Source organism: Poecilia mexicana, unplaced genomic scaffold (assembly GCF_051168715.1).
Source record: "Poecilia mexicana isolate PSO_F unplaced genomic scaffold, ASM5116871v1 scaffold_13, whole genome shotgun sequence".
NCBI classification, from domain to species: Eukaryota; Metazoa; Chordata; class Actinopteri; order Cyprinodontiformes; family Poeciliidae; genus Poecilia; species Poecilia mexicana.
The window spans coordinates 6,941,922-6,963,556 of record NW_028263382.1 but is presented as its reverse complement, the minus strand read 5'-3'; the positions used below and the strand labels follow the sequence as shown (position 1 = coordinate 6,963,556).

Below are 21,635 nucleotides of genomic sequence, written 5' to 3'. Positions count from 1 at the left end.
CAATTGTGGTGTTTCCATTAAATAAGAAATTAAATAAAATTCACACATGAAGGAGTCATTAAACATCATGACAGCGACAGACGAAAGCACCAGATTAATAATTCAGCCATCAGAAGAGATGTTGGCGTCTCATTCAGGCGTTGGAGCGACAAACCCCGGATGCTTGGGAGTGGCTACATATCTGGCGTTTTGGGGAAACTGAAGTCGGCCATTTTACAGAAAAGCAACGAATTCAACACGTTGGAATGGCACACAGCTTTTTCTGAACTGATGCTGTGAGAGCTCTGGTGGAGCCAGAGAAAAACAAAAACAAACCATCATCTTCTGATCACTTCCTGTTGTCTTCTTCATCGTTTCTGCAGTAGTAACATCCCACAGATTAAATAAAAACTTTTTTTATCGAACGACGTGTTCTTTTCTAAATTGCTGTGTTTCCATGAGACAATATTTTCATAATTTCAATTTGCACAATTTTATGACATTGCAGCAAGAGACTCAGATCAGTTCAGCCCTGATGATCCTGATTTTAGTTAGTGGTTGTTGGTGCAGCGCCCCCAGAGGCGAGAAGGGGAACAGGTTTTCCAAAGGGTTTGTTTGGTTTAACTCTGAGCAGTGAGAAAGAACCACAGCAGCTGAAAATGTAGCAAATGTTGCAATTTTTGTTCCCAATCATCTCCTGGACCATGAGGCGGGAAAACAACCCAAGACTGTAAAGATATTTACAATGGTAATGATATTTTTCAGCTCTAAAGTCTTGTCTGACAGTACAGACATGATTGATCATGTCTCTGATCAGTTTGATATTTTTATTTCTTGTGTGTTAATCCTAGTTATTCCTAGCGGGGATATAAATAGAGCAACAGCTGAGAATCCGTAGAGCATGTAAGGCAGAAGTGAAGGTCAGTGACGTTGGAAAGTTTTCAGATTTCTCAGAGGAAACTTATTGACTTCCCCCTTCATAAGTGAAGTCGTCATCCGTAGCATCTGCCCGGTGACACATGGTGCAGCCTCCTATATTGGTGACTTAAACCCCAGAGTCCTGCATGTTTACATCAACAAGCGAAACCACCATCACTTTCCTCGCTGCGTGATCAGGGACGCTCGGGGGTTCTCGTGTCGTCCCTGGGGAGACCGTTGTTTAGCTCTGACAACAATGAGCTCATCAGGTCCGCCCACCCAGGCCCTGTATCCAGGCTGAAAGGGGATCCATCGCTCCACCAGGGCACCGTTTCAAACCAGAGCTCCAGGTTAATTAAGCCGTGATTAATCCGACATGCATGTACTCTCGCTGACCTGCCTCACTGGGCGACATAAGCCTCCCAATTAATAAGTCAGGAGCAAGAAGGATTAAAGCTTTAGTTGCTTTGTCAACTGAGACACCAAGTTTGATACAAAAAGTCTTTTTACAATTGACTGGGCTTTGTTGATGCTTAAGCAAAGAGAAAATGAATGTGAAGGAATCTTAAAATATAAAAATGTCTTGAATGTCAAATCACTGTTTTTCTAACCCATTATGTCTGGGTAATTTTGTTAACTTAAATCCTAAAATGCCAGAATTCATTTGGAACAGAAGATCCTTAATAAAGGCTCATCAAAGCTACAAAAGGAAACATTTTAGAGTTGATTTAGATTGTTTTGATGTGGCATTCCCTTGGAACGCTGCAATTCCCCTGCTGCAAAAAACATTTCTATTAGCCTACATGGCATCCATCCATCCATCCATCATCCATCCATCCATCCATCCATCCATCCATCCATCCATCCAACCCACCACGCACAGGGAGAACATGCAGAAAGACCCGGGAATCGAACCCAGGACCTTCTACCAACAGCGCCACTGTGCAACCTGCTTACATGGCTAGTAATGGTCAAAGTTAGCATTGGAGGTTGTGGTTATTAGCATAAGCTAATGTCAACAAAGCAGAAGAATTACAAATGCCTATTTGTTCAAATAGGACCATACATTACATCCCTGAGACTTCATGTTTCCTATGTGTGTCATGAGGTTTAATCTCATCTTAACAAGTCATTAAGTTACATTATTGAGGGATAATCCTCTATTTTTTTAAAGGAGGATTATGTAAAACCATATATGAGCAGTTAGTGTCGTATCTGCAGCAGACTGTGGTTGGCAGATAAAACCGACGACTCAAATGTGCTTCACTCTTCCTCTTTCCAAATGAGCAAAATATCTACTTAAGTTTCACTGATATAAATCTTTTTATTGATTTATTCACAGATTGTCTGCCTCATAACAAACCGTTTCAACTTGGTGACAGTTTTAACAAACATGTGGAAAACATTTTTTAATAAAAGTTACATTAAGTGATTTCAGAGTCAGGTAGTAACTAGTTACATTCACTTACATTTATTTGAGTAACTTTTTTGGAAAAAAAAATTACTTTTCGTTGTATTTTTACTACACTGCACTTTTTACTTTTACTTGAATAATTTTATTATAAATTTTTTCTGCTCTGACTCGAGTAAAATTTCTGGATTTTCTCCCCACTGAATGGAAAACAAACATGTTTTAACCAAAAATTCACCAGACTCAGATACACAACTGAAGTTTCTGTTAAGGTTTCAGAAGTTTTTCATTGAAAGAAACTGATTTGGAACATTTTCTTTTGCCTGATTTTGTTATTTTTTGTTACTTAAACTAATAAATTATTGCTATTTTTGTTCTTAAAATACCAAAAATTCCACTTAACTTTATATTTTGGCCCATTTGATGAAGTAATTTTTAAATATTAAATTACTGATAATTTGATCAGTTACTCAGTTCTTGACTAGAGTTTTTAACAAATACTTTTTACTCTTACTTGTGTAAAAATATGTTGAAGTAGTGCTACTTTTACTTAAGTACAATTTGTGGGTACTATACCCACGTTTAATCGACTTTAAAGTAAAGTCTTGCATAACAATTTTGTTCCACGCATGTAGTTTAAATTAGAAACCTTGTGTGGTTGTGTTGGATTCATTTGCATTTGGAGGAAACCCGGCTTCTGTCAGTGATAATGGTCTTATCAGAGTAATCTATGCTGCTGTCTGACACGTCCCCTCACCTGTCTCCACCTGTCTCCACCTGTCTCCACCTGAACGCAGGCAGCAGGTCTCCTCAGTGTCCTTCTCGTGATATGATGGTGCAGAAAGAGCAGCTCTGGTTTCAAGATCTTATCAGGCGATTAGCAAATCCTGCGTGGTTATTACTCAGTGTTCTGCCTAACAACAAGCTAGCTGTTTGTTTTGACTGTCTCTGCTGAAACGGGCCACATGATAGTCTGTCCTGTTTGTTTACATGAGACGGCGTTGATGCTGAGAGGTAAATAAATGGCATTTTGAAGCTGTGAAAGTTAAAATATTGCAGATGCTTTTGAAAAATCTATTTTTTGTACTGAATCCCATTTAATCGAATAATCAGCTTTATCCACCTTGTGGTTTTCTCTGTCCAGGCTGATTAGACTCATAACAGGTGCATCATCCCTCCAGGCATAGACTAATGAAAAAGGCTTAGTCATTGTGACAGAAGTAAATACTATTGTTCTTTGTGTTATGAGCTTTTTCTATGCTACAAATGCATCTGTGTGCTAACATCCATACCTGCTATCGATCTGATAGCGAACTAGCAGCACAACTTCACAACAGCTACATACTAGAAAGAAATAGTTGGATGTCGTTACGTTTTCTGCTTTAATTTTTTTCTATTATGTTGAAAAATATGTTCTCAGAATATATGTCTGTTTTTTTCTCTTCTCTATAAAATTTGTTTTAGCTGACTGGTCACAATATTGCAATTGACCTGTGTTAATTAGCATAAAGGAAAAGGGCACCTGAGCATCTCTGCAGACCCCACACCTCCTGGACACAAACTGTTTAGTTTTTTACCTTCAGGGCGGCGCTAAAATGCGCCACTTTTACAAATAACAGAAACCGTTTCTTTGTGCCTGACTGTCTCTCTGATAAACACTTAACAGTCAGAGTGCTCAGATAAATACTGTGCATAGAAACAGTGTACATATACATATTTACAAGAAAGAAAAGATCCTTTGCGTAAATTTATAGTTTATTTGAAGTCATATTCCTTGTTTGTGTGCTAAAACTTGTCAAATAAAGATGACTCTAAATCTGATTAAGTAAAATTGTAGCTCTGCAATGGTGTTGCATGTTTTTCTCACTTTTACAGAATTGATGTGTGCACTGATTGTTAGTATTGAACATAGAGAGCGAGCTATTCTGCTTCTCTGGAGTCTTTAAGGGCAAATGTTTGCTGAATTATGTATTATATATATTTTTACCATTATTCCATCTTTTGCAGAATTTTTAAAAACTAAAATAATTGTAGGTTTTACGTGTGTCAGACATTTTTTGGTGTATATACTTTTAAGAATTTGGGCGGCACCTTTTATCCAGACTACCGTTTCTTCGGCAGGTGAAGTTTAATAGCTAGCCTCTTCCGCCCTCTAGTTGTCAAAATATATCATTACATGTAGTTTAGTTATTTAAAATTTCTTCATAAATTTTATATTCTTTTCCAACCGTTCAAATTAATTTGAAACAGTCCGTTTTTTTCTGTCGTTGCGGTAATAAGTGTCCGTGTTTGTATCACCGGCGGCTAACGAATAGCACTGCCTCTTTAAATCTGCCGAGCGGGTCATTATTTGGCAGGAAGTTAGCTGAAGCTAGCTCATAACCAATAATGAAGACACTGAGGAGCATTTAGCTGCCTTTTAACGCTCCTTAAAGAAGGTAAATATGAATACCGCGTGATTTTTAAAGATATAAACGCGTGTTAACTGTCATTTATCGGTGTTGTTGATGTTTGCGTTTGGCTTAAATGGAGGTTTGGCGGTTTGAAACTGCTCAGACATGGCTCATGTTGCCAGAATTACATGTAGACAAACAAATACATTACTGCTACTGATTATTAAGAATAAAACACGGGTTTATTGAGGCTGTGTACCTGTTAGAGTCTGTGTGTGACCCTACAGGCTCAGTTATTTTGATTGTGAGCGCAGCTCTAAGACGCTTAGAGAAGCTTTGGAAAAGCATGAAGGATTTATTCATGTGGGTTGCTGTGTGTATACCTGGTTGAAAACGCATCTAATATTTAAGTGGCTAAAATGAAAATTAATTATTACAAAACAACCAATTCAGACATTTTTCTAAATTTGCTTATTTCAATATAAAACTTATCCATTAACTACATTCGTTAAATGTGCATCTAACCTAGTTAGATCTAACATAGGGTGTCCAAAGTGCGGCCCCGGGGGCCATTTGTGTCCCTAAGAATGAGATTGTTTGGCGCCTGACTGCAGTTGGAAAATGGTGCAGATTTGGCCCTCCGGCATATAAAACCGATGTACATGAGATGACAGCCAAGATGATATAACCTAGCTTATAATGTTAACTAAATTAAATAAGGTTTGAAAATGTTTTTTTTTTACATTACAGAACCAAGTTTTTCACTTGTATTTGAAGGCAAAGTCCAAGGCAGCTATGGTAAGTAGAGGGAAGAAAAAACAATGAACTTTGAATACGATAGATGAAAATCCATCCCTACAAACTGTATTTTAGGATAAGTTTTCTTCTCATAATTCACTTATTTTCGCTCCTCTTCCTCCTCCTCCTCTTCGTCTCAGTCTTCAGCAGTGGACCTGAAGACCAAGGAGGAGAAAGATGCAGAGTTGGACAAACGAATTGAAGCTCTGAGGAAGAAGAACGAAGCTCTGGTGAAGAGATACCAGGTAGGAAGAAATTATTTAATGAGAACATGCCACATATTGTCATGGTTTATACAGAGTCTTACAAAGTTAGAATCTTAACTTTAAGCCATAAAACGTACTTTAATTACACATAGCTAAGTCTCAAATGTGTATATATATTTTTTTTTTATATACATACGTTTTTTCAGCTGCAGATTCCTTCTTGGCTACAAACGATCAATTGTTCATAAAAGGAATGCTGTTATTAAATTTTAGGAAATAAAATGTGTAACTTTTTATTAAAATTTTTATTTTCATCTATCAATATAAGTCTTATATAAAAAATCTTCAGAATGAGCCAATTTTTAATCTGATAAATTGATTAATCATCAGAATAATAAATTACTAAAGTAATATTTAGCTACAGGTATAATTTAAAAATGTTTTTTTCTGCTGAACTGGGTTTATTGTAAGTTTTATTAAACTGATTAAATGTTTTGTTAAATTATACATTACTATCTTATACAAAGTATGTAGTTAACAAGCTTTGTCTTGAAAATGGATTTTATTATTATGTAACTTTATGTGCTGTAAAAAAGCAGTGAATTTAGGTGACCTAAATGAAGCCAGATTTAATTCCAGCATTAAAAATCATTACGTTAAGCTTCAGTTAAAAATATATCATGTTTTTTGTAGTTCATGAAGGTTTACATTTAAAAACAAATAAAGTTGGTTTTTCTGGTTTTTCTGGGGGGTTGTAATGTTGATGTTGGTCCCCACAGGAAATTGAGGAAGACAAGAAGAAGGCGGAGCAGGAAGGCATCGCCGTGACGACGCCCCGGAAACCCCGGACACACGAGCCGGAAGCGGACAGGAGGAAGACGGAGAAGGAGAACCTGACGGTCACAGTGGATCTGTCCAAACCGGCAGGGGTCAGGCGCTGCTTCTCACTGACGGCTGTTCACATTATTCACCACAAATTATTATAGTTTTACAGCAAAAATTCAATGATTTTATAATAATAAATCAACAATTCAATAGTTTTATTTTAAGAATAACTCCATGATTTATGATTACAAAAAACGGTGCATCACGTACAAAAGCAAAATCTCAAAATGTTCCTACAGTGTTAGTACTGCAGCTCGTTTCCCAACACTGCCGCCTGGTGGTCACTGCCTGGAATAAACTCATTGTGATTTTTACATATCAACATTGGATGCTTAATACTGACTGAATATGTTTTATAAAGATAAATACAAGCTGATGTCTGGAATATTTAGTTATTATTTTAGTTTCACAAGCAAATTTAAGAAGGTTCTGTGGGTCGGAGTGGAAGACCTCAGAGGATGTAATAATGTTGAGTCATGTGGTTAAAACAGATTAAAAGTTAAAGACTCAGACCACAGGCTCACCCAAACTGATTTATTCTGGGAAATTCACTTCTGCTCCAGCTGAGCTATTCTCCTCCTTCCTGTTTATGGACTTTATGAAATTATTCTCTACTCGAATGAATGTGAAATCCACTGTGGTTGGAGAAAACGGACCACCTGATCTGGACAAATTGGAGCATAACGAGGCTTGTGTTTCCTAAACATCAGCAAATGAGTTTGAATTTTTACTTCCTCCCTGTGGAGTTGGTTCAGACAGATTCGATTTGTGTCTATTGGACCTGGTAGACCAGGGGTCTGCAACCTTTACAATCCAAAAATAAATGTTTGAACTCGTCTGTTCATGTGTTGTGTGTGTTTGCAGCAGGACAAGAGAGTTGTGAACGACTGGAAGCCCAGCACGCCTCGCGGCCGGAAGAAGTCAGAGGAGAGCGACAGTCCTAAAGGTCAGAGCGATGGCCGCAGCCCCCCCAGGAGGACGGGGTCGGGCAGAGTGGGCCGAGGCGGTCAGAGAGGAGGAGGAGGAGGAGGAGGGCGCCAAGAGAGGAGGGACCGGGAGACCAGAACTCCCAGGGAGGGAGAGTCTGCGGAGCCAGGCGGCCAGGGACGGAGAGGAGGAAGACGAGGAGGAAGAGGCGGGAGAGGAGGAGGAGGCAGAGAGGGAGGAGGAGGCAGAGAGGGAGGAGCAGGGAGTGGAGGCGGAGACGAAGGTACACCAGGAGGACTTGACAGAAAGTCAAAGGTGAGAAAGGGGGGGCAAAGTTTATTTATAAGGATGCAAAGATATGTAAACATGAGACGACAATAATATTGAGGTTATGACTACGATGCAAACTAATGATTAACTTATGCTTAATTATCGGTTCATAGTTTATTGATTTTAAATTAGTTCCAGTTGGTTAACTGATCTCCACTTAGACCAGGCTGTTTCCCAACCTGCTGGTCCGGTAGACTCAGTTCTACTGGGACCAGAACTTCATCATCTGCTCCCCCACCTGTGGTTCTCTGTCTGCTCTGAGTCAATCCAACCTGTTCCCCTCCTGGCCTGTGGGGGCGCTGCACCAAGAACCACTGAGGAAAACAACACAAAAACCTTTGAAGACACTGAGAGCAGCTGATGGAAACAAAAACTGCTCAGATTTTAGCAGTTGAAGGATTTTTTTAATTTTTTTAAGGTTTTCAAATAAAGTAATACGTTAAACTTGTATGGAAAAAAACGAGTAATTTTCAAACAAAAAAATAGATAAAATATATTTTATCCAAATCCAGTGCAATTATCCCATAAACACCTGTTTAACTTTGCATTTGTTTTAATTACAGCTGTGTTTGTAAAATGTCTGATGTAATATTTGTTTTTTGGACAGGAATGGGAGGAGAAACGGCGGCAGAACATTGAGAAGATGAATGAGGAAATGGAGAGGATAGCAGAGTATGAACGAGGACAGAGGGTATCCGAGCCGCCGGACGTAATCTAGATTTTATTCTGTTGAGTCACAGATTACAGGGTTTGGTCTGTAATTCCTCCGTTCAGGTGGATGGAGACAAGCCCATCCGTAATTTTCTGGACGACCCGAGGCGTTCGGGTCCGGCTCCGGACATTGACCGGAAAGAAGGCAGCCGGAGACACGTCCGGAACTGGGGAGGGCTGGACTTTGACAACGTGAAGACGGGACACGAACTGGAGCGAGAGTGGACCGTGAGTCGTTCAGGCGATCCTAAAGCGGGATTAAGCGATTAACGATTCATATTTTTACGCCGCCCTGCTTTCCGCCGGTCTGTTGCAGAGTCGGCGGCCGGGTCCGAAAGGCGGTTCTGTGGACATGACCATGTCGATGACCGGCCGCGAGAGAGCCGAGTACCTCCGCTGGAAGAAGGAGCGCGAGCAGATCGATGAGGAGAGACTGGCTCGCCACCGAAACGCCACGGGCCAGTGGAGGCGGGAGTGGGACGCGCAGAAGACTGACAGCATGTGAGAACGGCGCCACGTGTGACAAACTCCAGGCCCGGGGGCCGAATTCGGCCCGCCGTCGCTTTTCATGTGGCCCTCAGGGCTCTGCATAAATAGAACCTTTAAGATAACAGTTGTGTGTTTCAAGATTATTTTGTCATTCAAATCAAAACAGTTTTTATTTATAGTGCTAATTTCCACCATGTTTTGCAATTTCACACAAAATCAACAAATCCTCCCACTTTTTCGCACTAATTCCTTGTTCCCACAAGTCTGGAAGTAATCCATGTCAGTAGGCAGACAAAGTCACGGAGCATGGCGGACCCATGACTTCCAAACCAACAAGAAGAAAATATGTTGATGCTGTTGACCAATGTGTGAGATTACATGAACAAAATGGCTGCTGTCGGGATCGGTCCGACTGAGACCGAGAAGGAAAACATGTCAGACAAGATGCTTTCGCTATCCTCCTACGACATGGAGGAGCTTCACCTGAAATCTGTGGAAGCATACAATCAGTGTTTATCGTTAATTTATAAATGGATTTGTAAAACTGGCCCTTTAAGGACATCATGATCATGATACGCCCCATAAAAAAGATGAATTTTAGTTTTTATTTATTCATAGAATTGCTTTCGGCTGTAGGAAGGCTTGTGGCCATAATCTTTAGCCCAAAGCTAAAGCCTGGTGACCCGCCAGGCTTATAAAACACTGGTGGCGACTGATGTCACATGAGCAAATTATAAACTATAAAACAGCAGAGAATTGAAAGTAAATAACATTTGCTAGTTTGATGTCAACAGGCTAAAAGTAGCGCGGAGGACGGCGTCCAGCAGAGAACAAAGTGTTTTTCTGCTGAAGGAGATTTCTAAATGTTCCGCTAATCCAGCCACATTTAGAAATGTCGTGTCGGTCATAAAGAGCGCGGTGGTCTTGCAGTGTCGCGTTGCCCTCGCTGTGTTGCCGTGCAGTTGCCTCATTAAGGGACAGCCTGGTTTATTCTTCCTAAACCAAAGTGAATCATAAATAAAGTAAATGAAGCTGAAACCTCTCTGTTTTTCCCCTGTGGCTTTGTTTTCAGGTTCAAGGAGGATCCATTTGTGGCTGCAGAGGGCGTAACGGCAGAGGAGGGTGGCAGGAGAGGCGAGTCAACCCAAACAGGCTTTTCTTACACAACAGCCTTTGACCCTCCATCACATACACACTTCCAAGCAACTTCGCACATCAGACAGCATCATCTCCTTCCTCCAGCTAATTAAGCTGCTTATGTAAACGCTTGCTGTATTTCCCCACGGTCCAAATGAGCCTCGGCGTTGAGCTTCAGTCGTTCTGTTATCGGAGGAGCTTTTATAAAACACGCCGGCTTTCCTTTCTGCTTGATGATGAGTGGCGTCCATCACTAGCGCCGCCTGTCAAACTGATGTTTTCACATTCATTAACGTCACCATAAAAGAGGGTAAAACATCAGAAAATCTGATTTGGTTCACATTAGCCTGCTGTGTTCAGTTTATTAGATTGTTTAACAAGGGGAAATATATTAATATTATCATTTACCAGTACTATAGCATTAGCTCTGCTAACGCTAAAGCTCTACACCAATATGGTATTCAGTGGAAGCTAATGTTAATTACCACACTATCATGATAGCAGAAGCTAATGCTAAAGAGCTACGCCACCAGGCTATAGAGTGGAAGCTAATGCTAAGTTTGTAGATTATCATGATATTTATCAGAAGCTAATGCTATAGTGCTAATTTCCACCATGTTTATACCCACTGGTGTCAACAGCACAACCTAACGGGACCATTTATTGTTCCACATCGTTCAGTACGGTTTGTGTTTCAGGAAGTGATTCTTTGGAACAGACTTTTCATTCATTACTTCAGTTTTATAGTTGTTGTTTTGCTAGCTCTGTTGCTGATGTTGCCTAGCTAACCACAGTACGGCTTCAGTCAGCAACCAGCAGGACGTCAGTAGGTTTTAAGCTGTTTACTGATGCATTCTGGGTACAGAATAAATGGCATTTCCTGCTCCACATCCCAACAACGTGAGGACAGGAAATGGAACAGCACCTTAAACGCTCTTCACCTACTTCAAAATAAGAGCATGAATATTAACATTTAATTACTTTAATGTTTTTTAAAGTTAGCCAAAGTGCTAAATGATAAATTAGCTCCTCTGTAATATCTTCCTGTAATATTTACAATATTTCCCACAGACGACAGCAAGCGGCCTCCTAGAGGACCAACATTTGCCGACTTCCTGTCCCAGGGCAGAAGCCAGGGGCCCCGCGGGGACCGGAGCAGAGGACGGGGCCGAGGACAGAGACAGAGCTACAGGCGAGTCCAGAAACCTTCCAGGCCAAACCAACATGTCAACACAAACACTAACCTCCAGTGTTGAGCATGGTGGTGGCGGGGTGATGCTGGAGCCAAAACAGCCATAGTATCAGAACCAGAGCGGACCGATCAGAACCTCCATCTGAAGGTTCTGATCTTACGCCGTCCTCAGGGACAAGGAGCAGAAAACATTAATAAAAGATGCTTTGATTTAGCTTAAGCTAAATCTGGTGAACGCAGCCTTAGTTCCAGGGTATTTTGTATCCGGAAAAAAATTTCTTTTTATTTAACAAAATCTAAATTGTTTGCATTTACCAATGCTAAAACATTAGTTATGCTAACGCTGAAGCATTACACCTACACAGCATTTAGCAGAAGCTAATGCTACGGCGTTTACGGTGATTAACCGTTTCCTTTCCGGTCTCATTGACAGCATGCATGACAATCGCTGGGAAGGAGAGAAAGAAGAGGAAGAAGAGAAAGAAAAGGAGGACAAGACGAAGAAAGAGGTAAAAACTACAGCAAAGAAAGAAGAAGAAGAAGAGGAACCCAAAGCTGAAACAGAAGAGCCGAAGGTCAGCGGGTTCAGCTGGAGCTAATCGTACACATGAAGCTAAACTTTCTCCCTAATTTCTCCTTTTTTTCTCACCTCAGGTGGAAGAGAAAAACGAAGACGAGGCAGGAGATGATGATAATGAGTGGGAGGACGCCAGCGAAGAAGAGGAAGCTGGAGACAAAAGCGACTCGGAGAAAAAAGACAAAAGCAAAGCCGTCTCTCCTCCGTCGGCCAAACAACGTTTGCAGGAGAAAACGGCAGGAAGACCGAAGGAGCAGCGGCCGCAGAGGCCGAAGGTTCGAATCCCTCCTCCTGCTGCTGCGGCGGCGGCCCAGGAGTCATCAGGTAAGGGGAAGCCCCCCAGCCCGTTATTCAGCCTGGAGAGCCACCGCCCGGTGTCGGACTGGGGCGAGGAGATGGAGATGCAGTCGCCGCGGAGCAGCATGGGGGCGGAGAGCCCGCTGAAGCCCTCTAGCACCGAGTCCAGCCCGCCGCAGAGAAAGGAGAGCCAAGATGGCGGCGCCGGCGAACCGGGCGGGACGCCCGCGGATGAATCTGCTCCTGCGGCAGACATCCAGGAGAACGCCACGGAGTCGGAACCGGAACAGACCGCCTCAGAACCTCCATCTGAAGGTTCGGATCCCGCCCCATCCTCTGCTGCTCCTGAGGTCAATGAGGTCGCCGTGACGACCAACCAGAATCCACTTCCTGCTCCATCAGAAGGTAAAACATCAACTCGACATGAAGAACATCAAAGCTGCAGGACGTTACTAAGTTTTTAAAACGATCGTCATGTTGACAGTAAAATACGAGTTTGATTTAATTTCCCTTTGGAGTCAATAAAGTATTTTTGAATTTGAGACAAATAATCAGTGAAAAAATGGAGTTCCTCTGCCTAGAAACAACCAATCAGAGGCAAGAGGAGGGTCTTAATGCTGTCAATAACCTCGTGTATGTGCTGCTCACAGCCTCCCCCTTGTTCTCTTTTTTCTAATATCAGAGCCTGTCATGAATGCTAATGCTAGTTAGCCACTAGCACATTTAGCAGGGTACACGAGGTTGATTGACAGCCCTAAACCCCGCCTCCTGGCTCTGATTGGTGCATTTCTTCAGACAGCAGTATCAGCTCAGGGAGGAGGTTGACTTTATCGATCTTCATAATATTACAAACTGTTTTCTCCTGTCATTATGACTTTATTCTTGTATTATTACGACTTCTGATGTTATTTTCATTATTTAGATTTTTTTCTTGTAATATTATGACTATCGTCGTATCAGTGCGACTTTATTCTCTTAAAATTACAACTTTATTCTTGTAATTAAACACTAATTTCCTGTCCTGACACTTTTTTAGATAAGGTCGTGATTTATGCTGCTGTTTTTCACTTTCTGTGTCTCTCTGTCAGAGGGTCAGTCGGACCCTCCCCGTCCCGCCGAGTCCGTTAACGGCGAACAGATTTCCTCTGACGCGCCGGTAGAGAACGAAGACAACATGGCGGCTGCTGGGAGCGACGACGCCCCAGCAGCCGAAGCCGAACTTTCCTCGGATCAGACGTCATCAGGTTGGGAAGCTTTTCTCTGACTTCATTAGAGTCCAAAAGGGCAAATAATGTTACAGAAAGAAAGACATAAAAACTAAGAGACGTACAATTGAAACTTGAGAAATGAGGGACAAAAGAGTCTGCAGAAGCCACACAGGCAGGAAGTTCATAGAAGATATGGAGAGTAAAAACTGTCAACAGTAACGACAATGACATGGAGTCAATAAAAACAGAAATCAGCCCAATAATCAGATGCAACTCAATTAAAAAATACTTTATTAATCCTAAAGGGAATTAAATAAACTCATCTTTTCCTGCATTAAAAAGGGATTAAATCGTAAGCGTCTAAAAGTGAGGCGCGGGGGCCATTTGCGGGCCTTGCTGCATTTTTGTGCGGCCTCTGGATGCAGCTTAGAAATTATTTAAATGGCAACAAATGGAAACTTTTTGTTTCTTTGTACAACATTTTCAATAACAAATTGTACAAATAAGTGTTTTTTTTAAATGTCAGTAAAAATGACAACAAATCTCCTTTTTACTTTTCACTCAAACGGTAAAACATCCAATAATTAAATACATTTTGTAGTTTTCAAAGTTAGCTCTCATTTTTTATTGCCGGGGAAAAAACACAAAAAATTTTAGGAAACAAGTTTGAGACGTTTTTCAGACCTTTTTTTAATTTAAAATGCAATTATTATTTTACATTTTTAATTTAAAACAAAAGTACAAATGTATTGTGGCCCCTGAGTGATTTCAACATGCAGGTTTTGACTCTGTAAAAAGTCTGGACACCCCTGAACTCTGCTCGTTGTTTTATTAATTTATTTACATTCAGTCATGTTTAAATTACTTGCGTCACTCTTAGATACATACATATTTTATAAATTTTATTGCTTATGATTATATTTGTATTATTAATATTTAACACGTTGAAAGGGGAGCTTGTCAACTAATGAGCAATTTCCCCTTGGGGGTCAATAAAACATATTATATTTTATTAGGATGCTCACGTTTAAACGATGGTTTGAATCAGTTCAGAATAATACCGTCTCTTAAGCCTGTATGTTTGGAATCAAATCTATTGGGTGCCTTTTGTATTTTTCTTTTCGTTTAAATGTTTATCGTTCAGAAACGAACGTCTTTATTGATCATTTCCCCGTTACTGTCTCGTGTTTGTGTGTGAGCTACTTGAGTCCCGATGCTTTCCATAAATCGTTAGCGTGTCCATTTGCAGAGCGGCTCCAGTGGGGAGGGGAATCGCTCGTCCTCGTTGGAATCAATAATCCGCTCACATTTCCTCAGCAGCGCTGCGGTTTGAAAGTGGAGCTAAGTGAATAAACCACAGGCTGCAGTCATTATCCCTCTATTTACAGCCGTTTAGCTCCTGTCCTCTGTGTCGTCGCTTAAGCTAATGGAAAAGTTCGGTTTTACATATTTGCAGCATAAAAAAGAAAACTAAAAGGACATGAATCAGAAACCAAACGAACCTTTCATACTGTTTTTTATGAATAATAAGGAAAAATTCAAGTAAAATGACTAGAAAATAGTTAAAATTAGATTTTCCCTTTACATTTACATGTATTTAAAAATGAGTAGAATTATACACATAACATCCTTTACAAGTTCCACCCTGAGAGCAAATGCTAGAGATGCTAAAATAAGAATCAAAAACATTTTTGTTACATCAATATGAAAATCTGAGCCGAATTCGATATCTGATTTTAACATGACAAGATGGAAATAAATATTGGTTGTTAGTACCGGCCCAGTTTTATCAGGCCAGTACCAAAACGTTAAAAATTGAATAATGTTGTTTGATACCGATGTTGGTGCCGATACATCAGGAGTCTAATGCTAGTGTGGTTTTTAGCAAAAACACAGGAGAACTCCTAACATTTGATGCTACTCCATTTTTGTTTGTTTTTCTGGAGAAGGAAGTTGCCCTCATTGTTTTTCTTAAGAGGTTTTTGTCGTTTCCCTCTGTGATTGTTGGTGCAGCGCCCCCACGGGCGGGGAGGGGAACAGGTTGCTCAAAGGGTTCGGTTGGTTTGACTTGGTTTAGAGAGAAATAGAACCACAGCAACTGAAAATGGAACAAATGTTGCAACTTTGTTCCCAAATAAAAGCGAGTCCACCAGAATATCAGGTGTGAAACCAGCCTGAATGTAAAGTGGATGTTTCCCTCGTTAATTTGTAGTCGTTGTTTTAGGTTAGCTGTCAAACATTTTCTGTGAATTTACTCAACTACAAGAATAATTCTGGGGGATTTTTTTGACCATTTACATGTTCAGGAAAAATATAATTTCTTTACTTTGAGTTAAAATACAGAATAGATAGTTATATTTTACAGACAGGTTTACTTTATATGAAACGGCTTTAGATTTAGAGTCGTTGTCTTTAGCTGCTGTTTCTGTTTTCTCTGTCGGGTCTAAAATAGCTCCTGTCAGCTCAGACAGCAGCTTCTCCAAAAAAGGAGTTGATTTGCTGTGAAGGAATCTCCAGACCAAAACCGTCATCTAGACTAGATCAGTGTCAGTCCCGCTCTCCGACCCTGAAGTACCGGCTGGTCCCACACCATGCACTGCAAAACTTTATAGATAAGGAAAAAGAAATAATTAAAGGTGACCCATTATGCTTCTCTTAACAGGTTAAGTTAGGTTTACGGTCTATACAAGACATGGTTGTTATATTTTTTTGCATAAAATCATTCTTAGATGATCAGATTTTAGTCTGCTCATTGAGATTGAGCAGTTTTAGGGCCTCTGTCACTTTAAATCCAAATCAGCTGCTGCTGGCCACGCCCCCAACTCAACATTTACACTCGCATATGAAAGTAGCTGCAAACAGATGCACCACTACACAACTTTACATCTTTGAAAAGCAAAAGTGGAGCCCCCTTCACAACAAACAAGAATGCAGCAAGTGGTCTCTACAATGTCTTTTCCAGCAGCCATTGTACAGCACGTACACTGTAAAAACACAAAATCTTACCAAGTATTTTAATCTACTTTACAGTGCAAATGTCTTGGTACACTTTAAATAAGACAAAACTCACAATAAACTTTTCAGCAAGAAATAGGAGCTTGTTTTAAGTCAATAATTCCTTAATACTGTTATATATAAAAACGTTAAATTATAAAAAATGTTATTGTTAAACTCCCAAATTATTTCACTTATTAAATAGGAAAAATATCTTGCTATAAGTGAAATTATCTTTTTCATCCATATTAAGTAATTATTGACTCTAAACCAGCTCCTGTTTGCTGAAGTTGCTTGTAAGTTAGTTTTGTTTTATTTAAAGTGTCCTAAGATATTTGCACTAGTAACTAGACCAAAAAGTCTTGGTAGGATTCTTTGTTTTTGCAGTGTACAGCGGTAAAACAAGCTCACCAAACATACTGGAGCTTGGGTTGGGTTGCTAGGTAACAGGCGGAGTTCCCCTGTGGTTGCTAGGTAACGGCACAGTGCCTGCTCATTTGTGAGGTTTTTGAAGTGGCTCATTTTCCAGACACCAAAGAACATGAACTTACTGCCAAAAAATAGCGGAGTGTTTTTTAATGTTTTTAGAAGCAGTAGAAACCCGAAGGAAAGCAGAGAAATGTCCAAAATGTGAATTTTGCATAATGGGTCCCTTCTAAAAATCTTCTAGATAATTGAACTAATATTTATTTTTGATTATTCCAAATATAGAACTAATGACACATTATGTTAGGTATTTAAACAATATGGCAAATTTAAATTTATCAATAAATTACCATAAAATGTGAAAGTGACACATTTAAATTTGTTTTGTTTTATTTTCAACTTGATTTATTTTTTTAAATGACTAGAACTATGTTACTGGATCCTCAGGACTGAATAATTTTGTAAGGTTTAAATAACTAAAACACTTGTTGATTTCAGGAGCCATTTTTATTTTATTCCAAACGGCTCACTTGATATTTACTTACTGGCAAAAATTTGAGTCTTAAAACATGTAACCTGTGCAATAACACCATAACATGGTTGAGATGGCCATTGTTTTATTTTCTTTGGAATAAGGAGGAAGGCTGATTGCATTTACGCTTCTGGTAACTGGTGTGTGATTACCAGCAGAAGTCAGATGAGCTCATGTGTGTGTTATGTTGTTATGTTGACGGCGGCGGTTGTGTGTTGCGATCGGGTGGGGATCAGGAAACCAGGGAAATCAGAGGCACAATTAAAGCTTTTAAACGGCTCCTTTGGAGGAAATGAGCTGCAGCCTGCAGGAGCGATGATGTGCAGATATCAGGGAGGCGTTTCAGGCGTGATTGAATTAAATCTCGTCATGTTTCCGAAGCTTCTTGTTGAACAATCTGGCAGCGACAACAGGCGAATGTACATACAAACAAAAAAAAAACTTTCAGGAATAAAAATAAAAAGCAAAAGCTACGATGTAGCTCCAAATCCAATTTCAGCAGTGGAGACACTGGTTGCTATGGCGATTCCCGCCTAAAGTAGAGCGGAGGGAAACGCTTGTCAGAAAGAAAAGCGGACTAAAAAGTCTTAAAGATATGGTGATTTATAGGTTTTATAGAGGCTGAGTGGTAAATCTGGTTTATTAATTGATATTTTTGGTTTCTAAAGATTTAATTTTTGGAAAATTAAATCTTTAAAATTAAATCTCTAGGGTTGTTTTTTTTTCACCAATTCACTCCTTGGGTTTCCTTTGTCACATAACTAAGCATTTTTCTAAAACAAAAAACACATTTAAAAATTTACAAATAATTCCTTTCCCACTATTTAATTCAATTATTGCAACTAGTTTATTGTTCACTGGGTAAGAGAAAGTCAGTATTTTGTTTCTTGTTTTTTTTCTTGTTTTTTCGGCTCCTGACTCATTTTGATTTGACATTTTTGGCCCTTGTGACAGAAAGTTTGGACACCCCTGATTAGCTGAAGATTCAGTAACGTGGTATTTGGAGCAGTAAAGTAAATGAGTGAAACTGCACTGCTTTCAGGCCGCCTTCCTGTCGTTCATTCATTCACCTCGGCAGACTGAGTCGGCTTCATTAATGAGTCTCTCTAATTTGCATCTGAAAAGTTGTTTTAAAAACGTCTGACACCCGGAAGCTAAAATCAGACCGGTGTTTGTGACGACAGGATCAGGATGTTGTTTTATGCTGGATGACGGTCTCTGTGTGTGCACTGGTCCATCCAGGACCATTAAAAAACAATCATTTATAACGACTAATCGATTGTTTGACAATTAATCGATTCTTCTGACCATTAGTTGATTGTTTTGATAAACTTGGCACATTGCAGAATTTTCCTTAAACTCTTGAGGTTTTTTTTATACAATATTAGAAATACATTTAAAGATGAAAGTAAACCAATAATGCAATTCATTTTTAAGTAACACAACAAATGTTGCTTAAAAACATAATTCCTTTAGTGAACACTTGGTCATTAATAGCAAAAGCTCAGTTCTCTCTGCTTATCAATACAGTGTAAGGCTGATCTGTTGATTCTTTTGATTATCTGGTAGCAGAAGCTGCTTAATACATTTTTCATACAGAATTTGAACCAAGAGAAGCAAAAACTGCCTCCTGAGGAGTTCTGGGTAGATCATTATTTTTATCTTAATTACAAAATTTATGTATTTTTTGTACAGGTTTGGCTTAATTACTGCCCTGAATTATATGTTCTTTCAGCAAATTACCAATCCAATTAATCACCAATGAATTACCATTTATTAGTAGTGTTAATCATGATTAATCAAATTGTAACGATTAATCACAATTACCCCATTAATTAATCACAAGAAATCTAATTAATCACAGTCTGATTAATCACAATCCAGTTAATCACAATCACTCTAATTGTGATTGGTTAATATGATAATTAATCACGATTAATCTGATTAATCGTTTCTGCCTTTTTGCTCTGATTAACTGGAGTCTTCATGTTTCTACCTACAGGTTGAGACGGACAGGAGAAGGAGCGAAACATTGGCGGCACCGAGGTTTACATCTAAATATGACTTTAATCATCATCATGACGAAGAGGAGTGACGGAGCTTTACACGCATGGACCAACCGGTCGCTCTCAGCTGGTTTTAGGACTTTGGATCATTCTGATCCACCGAAGCATCGTTGGTCTCATCTCCATCTGTTTCTTCAGTATTCTGAATGTTTTAATCAAAAACTGAGGATTTCTTCCTCCAGTGAGAGAGAAACCAGACGTCAAAGTCTGGCTTGTTGAAACGAGCCCAGATCTATAAAAAAATCACTGTTTTTTCACATTTATTTCATGAAATAATGGTTTTAAAACTACAATTTTTAATTGCTCTTATCTTTTTCCCAATTCAAATTTCTTTGAGGAACTGAAATCTGTAAAAAGGGGCATTTTTAGCATCTTTTACCACCCTTTCTGTTCACGTGATAATCTAGTCGGGGGCAAACCTCATTTTCAGCGAAGTGAGTTAAATTCACATTTTTAGATTAGAAATGACCAGATTATGTTACATAATTCACAATTTTGCAGAAAAGCCAGGCTTGGTGACGTCATGAAGTCACCCGCAGCCGCTAGCGATGCTAAGCTAGTTGATTCAAAGCTTCGCTCTCAGGTTAAAGCGTGATTGTTGGTTTCAAATCTACAGTAAAGGGGATCGGACTCATTAATCCCATGTTGTAAATAAAATCAAAGTAGATGCAGGAAGGATTTGAATGTAACCGATGCAGTAAACTGGTAGAAACACTTCATGGAGACAACATGAGGCGCTTTCGCACGGAACGGAACGGTTCCGAACGTGTTCGCATTACAACTTGCGACCGGTTCCACCCGGCCCCAAGGAACCACAAGAGCTGTGGTTCCAACCAAGCGGTTCTGCTTAGAACCAGCAGCTGATTGGCCGCTGGTTGTTAGTCAGACGTTGATTTTCTGTTGACAGCTGGCTCTCAGTACTATATTTTGTAAAGAGTGCTCTTTGCAATATTTTTATTAAATTGACAGTTAGCAACCAACCAACTCAAACCACATTGTTTAGTTTTAAAAATAATGCCGTCCGGCACGCTTCGATGGCGCCTTCAGTGTAATGTGAACACAGCAGGGCTGGAACCAATCCATGCAGTGCGAAAGCGCCTATGGCGTCCGAGTCTGAAATGCTGATTATTGTGTTGATTGGATTTAAATCATAAAGTCTGTTTTTACTACATCATGTAACAAACAAGTTGTTTTTTTTATTAAATGTTGCATCATATCAAAATATGTTTTTAATTTTGAACAATCTTGTTTTGCTTTAAACCAGCTCCTCTTTTCTCTTCATCCATGAATTATGTCTGAGTTTGTTGCCACAGCGACGCAAAGAACAACACTGCCTAAAAGTTTGTTTTTGTACTTTAAGTTACCTTAAAATGATGTATTGTTCGGATGCAGTATGTGTGTTTTGTCTCTCCCCTCATACCTCAGCAGACCAAGAGGGTTTTTATTTGGTTTGTTTGAGTTTTTCCTTGTCTGTAAATGGTATTTTATCTGAGCAGCTGTGTGGCGTTTGCAGACAAAACGACAAACTGATTGCTTTAAAGTCTTTGTGTCTGGGATCTGATGAATAAAAATCATGAATTTGGGTTCAAAGACGCTGCAGTTTCTCGTTTCTTAATGTTCTGCAGCTGTTTCTGCTAAATCCAGCATGTAAAGTTGATTCCTTTAGTTTTATGATAAAACTTGTTTTTCTTCTTTTCTTCTACAATAACGACAAACTACAATTCTTCCAATGATGGAAGAAAAAATCTTTAATCTCCATCATCCAAACAGTGGGTAGAGTGAGATGAGTACCAACGACAGCCACAATATTCTTTTTATGCCCTGAAATCATTTCAGGCTGCGTTCACACTGCAGCCTGAAGTGACCCAATTCAGATTTTTTTGGCAATTCAGATTTTTTTGACGGGGCCGTTCACACTGCAGGTAAATGCGACCTGTATGCGTTCTGCAGTGTGAACAGGCAAGTAACCTGAAAGTGTCCCACATGCACACTAGAGGGCGGAATAGTGTCAGCGTTCTCAGTGTTTTGCCAACTGCCATAAAAAGAAGAAGTGCTCAGTGTTTGCGGAAGTAAACATGGAGGCTAACGGTGGAGCTTAGCTTACACATTTGAAGTTGTTGTCCGGCCAGAGCAGCATATTAACAACTTAATCCTTATAT

At 39.7% G+C, this 21,635-nt stretch overlaps 1 protein-coding gene across 3 annotated transcripts; it reads left to right on the top strand.

The window, feature by feature from the left end:
- The first annotated feature begins 4,637 nt into the window (after positions 1–4,637).
- Positions 4,638–21,066, top strand: ccdc9 (coiled-coil domain containing 9). Of its 3 annotated transcripts, none has more exons than XM_088011611.1 (14): positions 4,638–4,746; positions 5,452–5,499; positions 5,640–5,744; positions 6,485–6,634; positions 7,455–7,832; positions 8,455–8,538; positions 8,622–8,786; positions 8,875–9,059; positions 10,120–10,181; positions 11,256–11,376; positions 11,810–11,885; positions 12,031–12,655; positions 13,339–13,494; positions 19,413–21,066. In XM_088011611.1, exons 2-14 carry the CDS (start codon positions 5,497–5,499, stop codon positions 19,415–19,417), a joined length of 2,115 nt encoding a protein of 704 aa, XP_087867737.1. In that variant the 5' UTR covers positions 4,638–4,746; positions 5,452–5,496; the 3' UTR covers positions 19,418–21,066. The 3 variants fall into 3 exon arrangements, with proteins under 3 accessions (XP_087867737.1, XP_014868576.2, XP_014868573.2); XM_015013090.2 differs by having other exon boundaries at positions 4,640–4,746; positions 7,458–7,832; positions 11,810–11,951; XM_015013087.2 differs by having other exon boundaries at positions 4,640–4,746; positions 11,810–11,951.
- Positions 21,067–21,635: the final 569 nt, after the last annotated feature.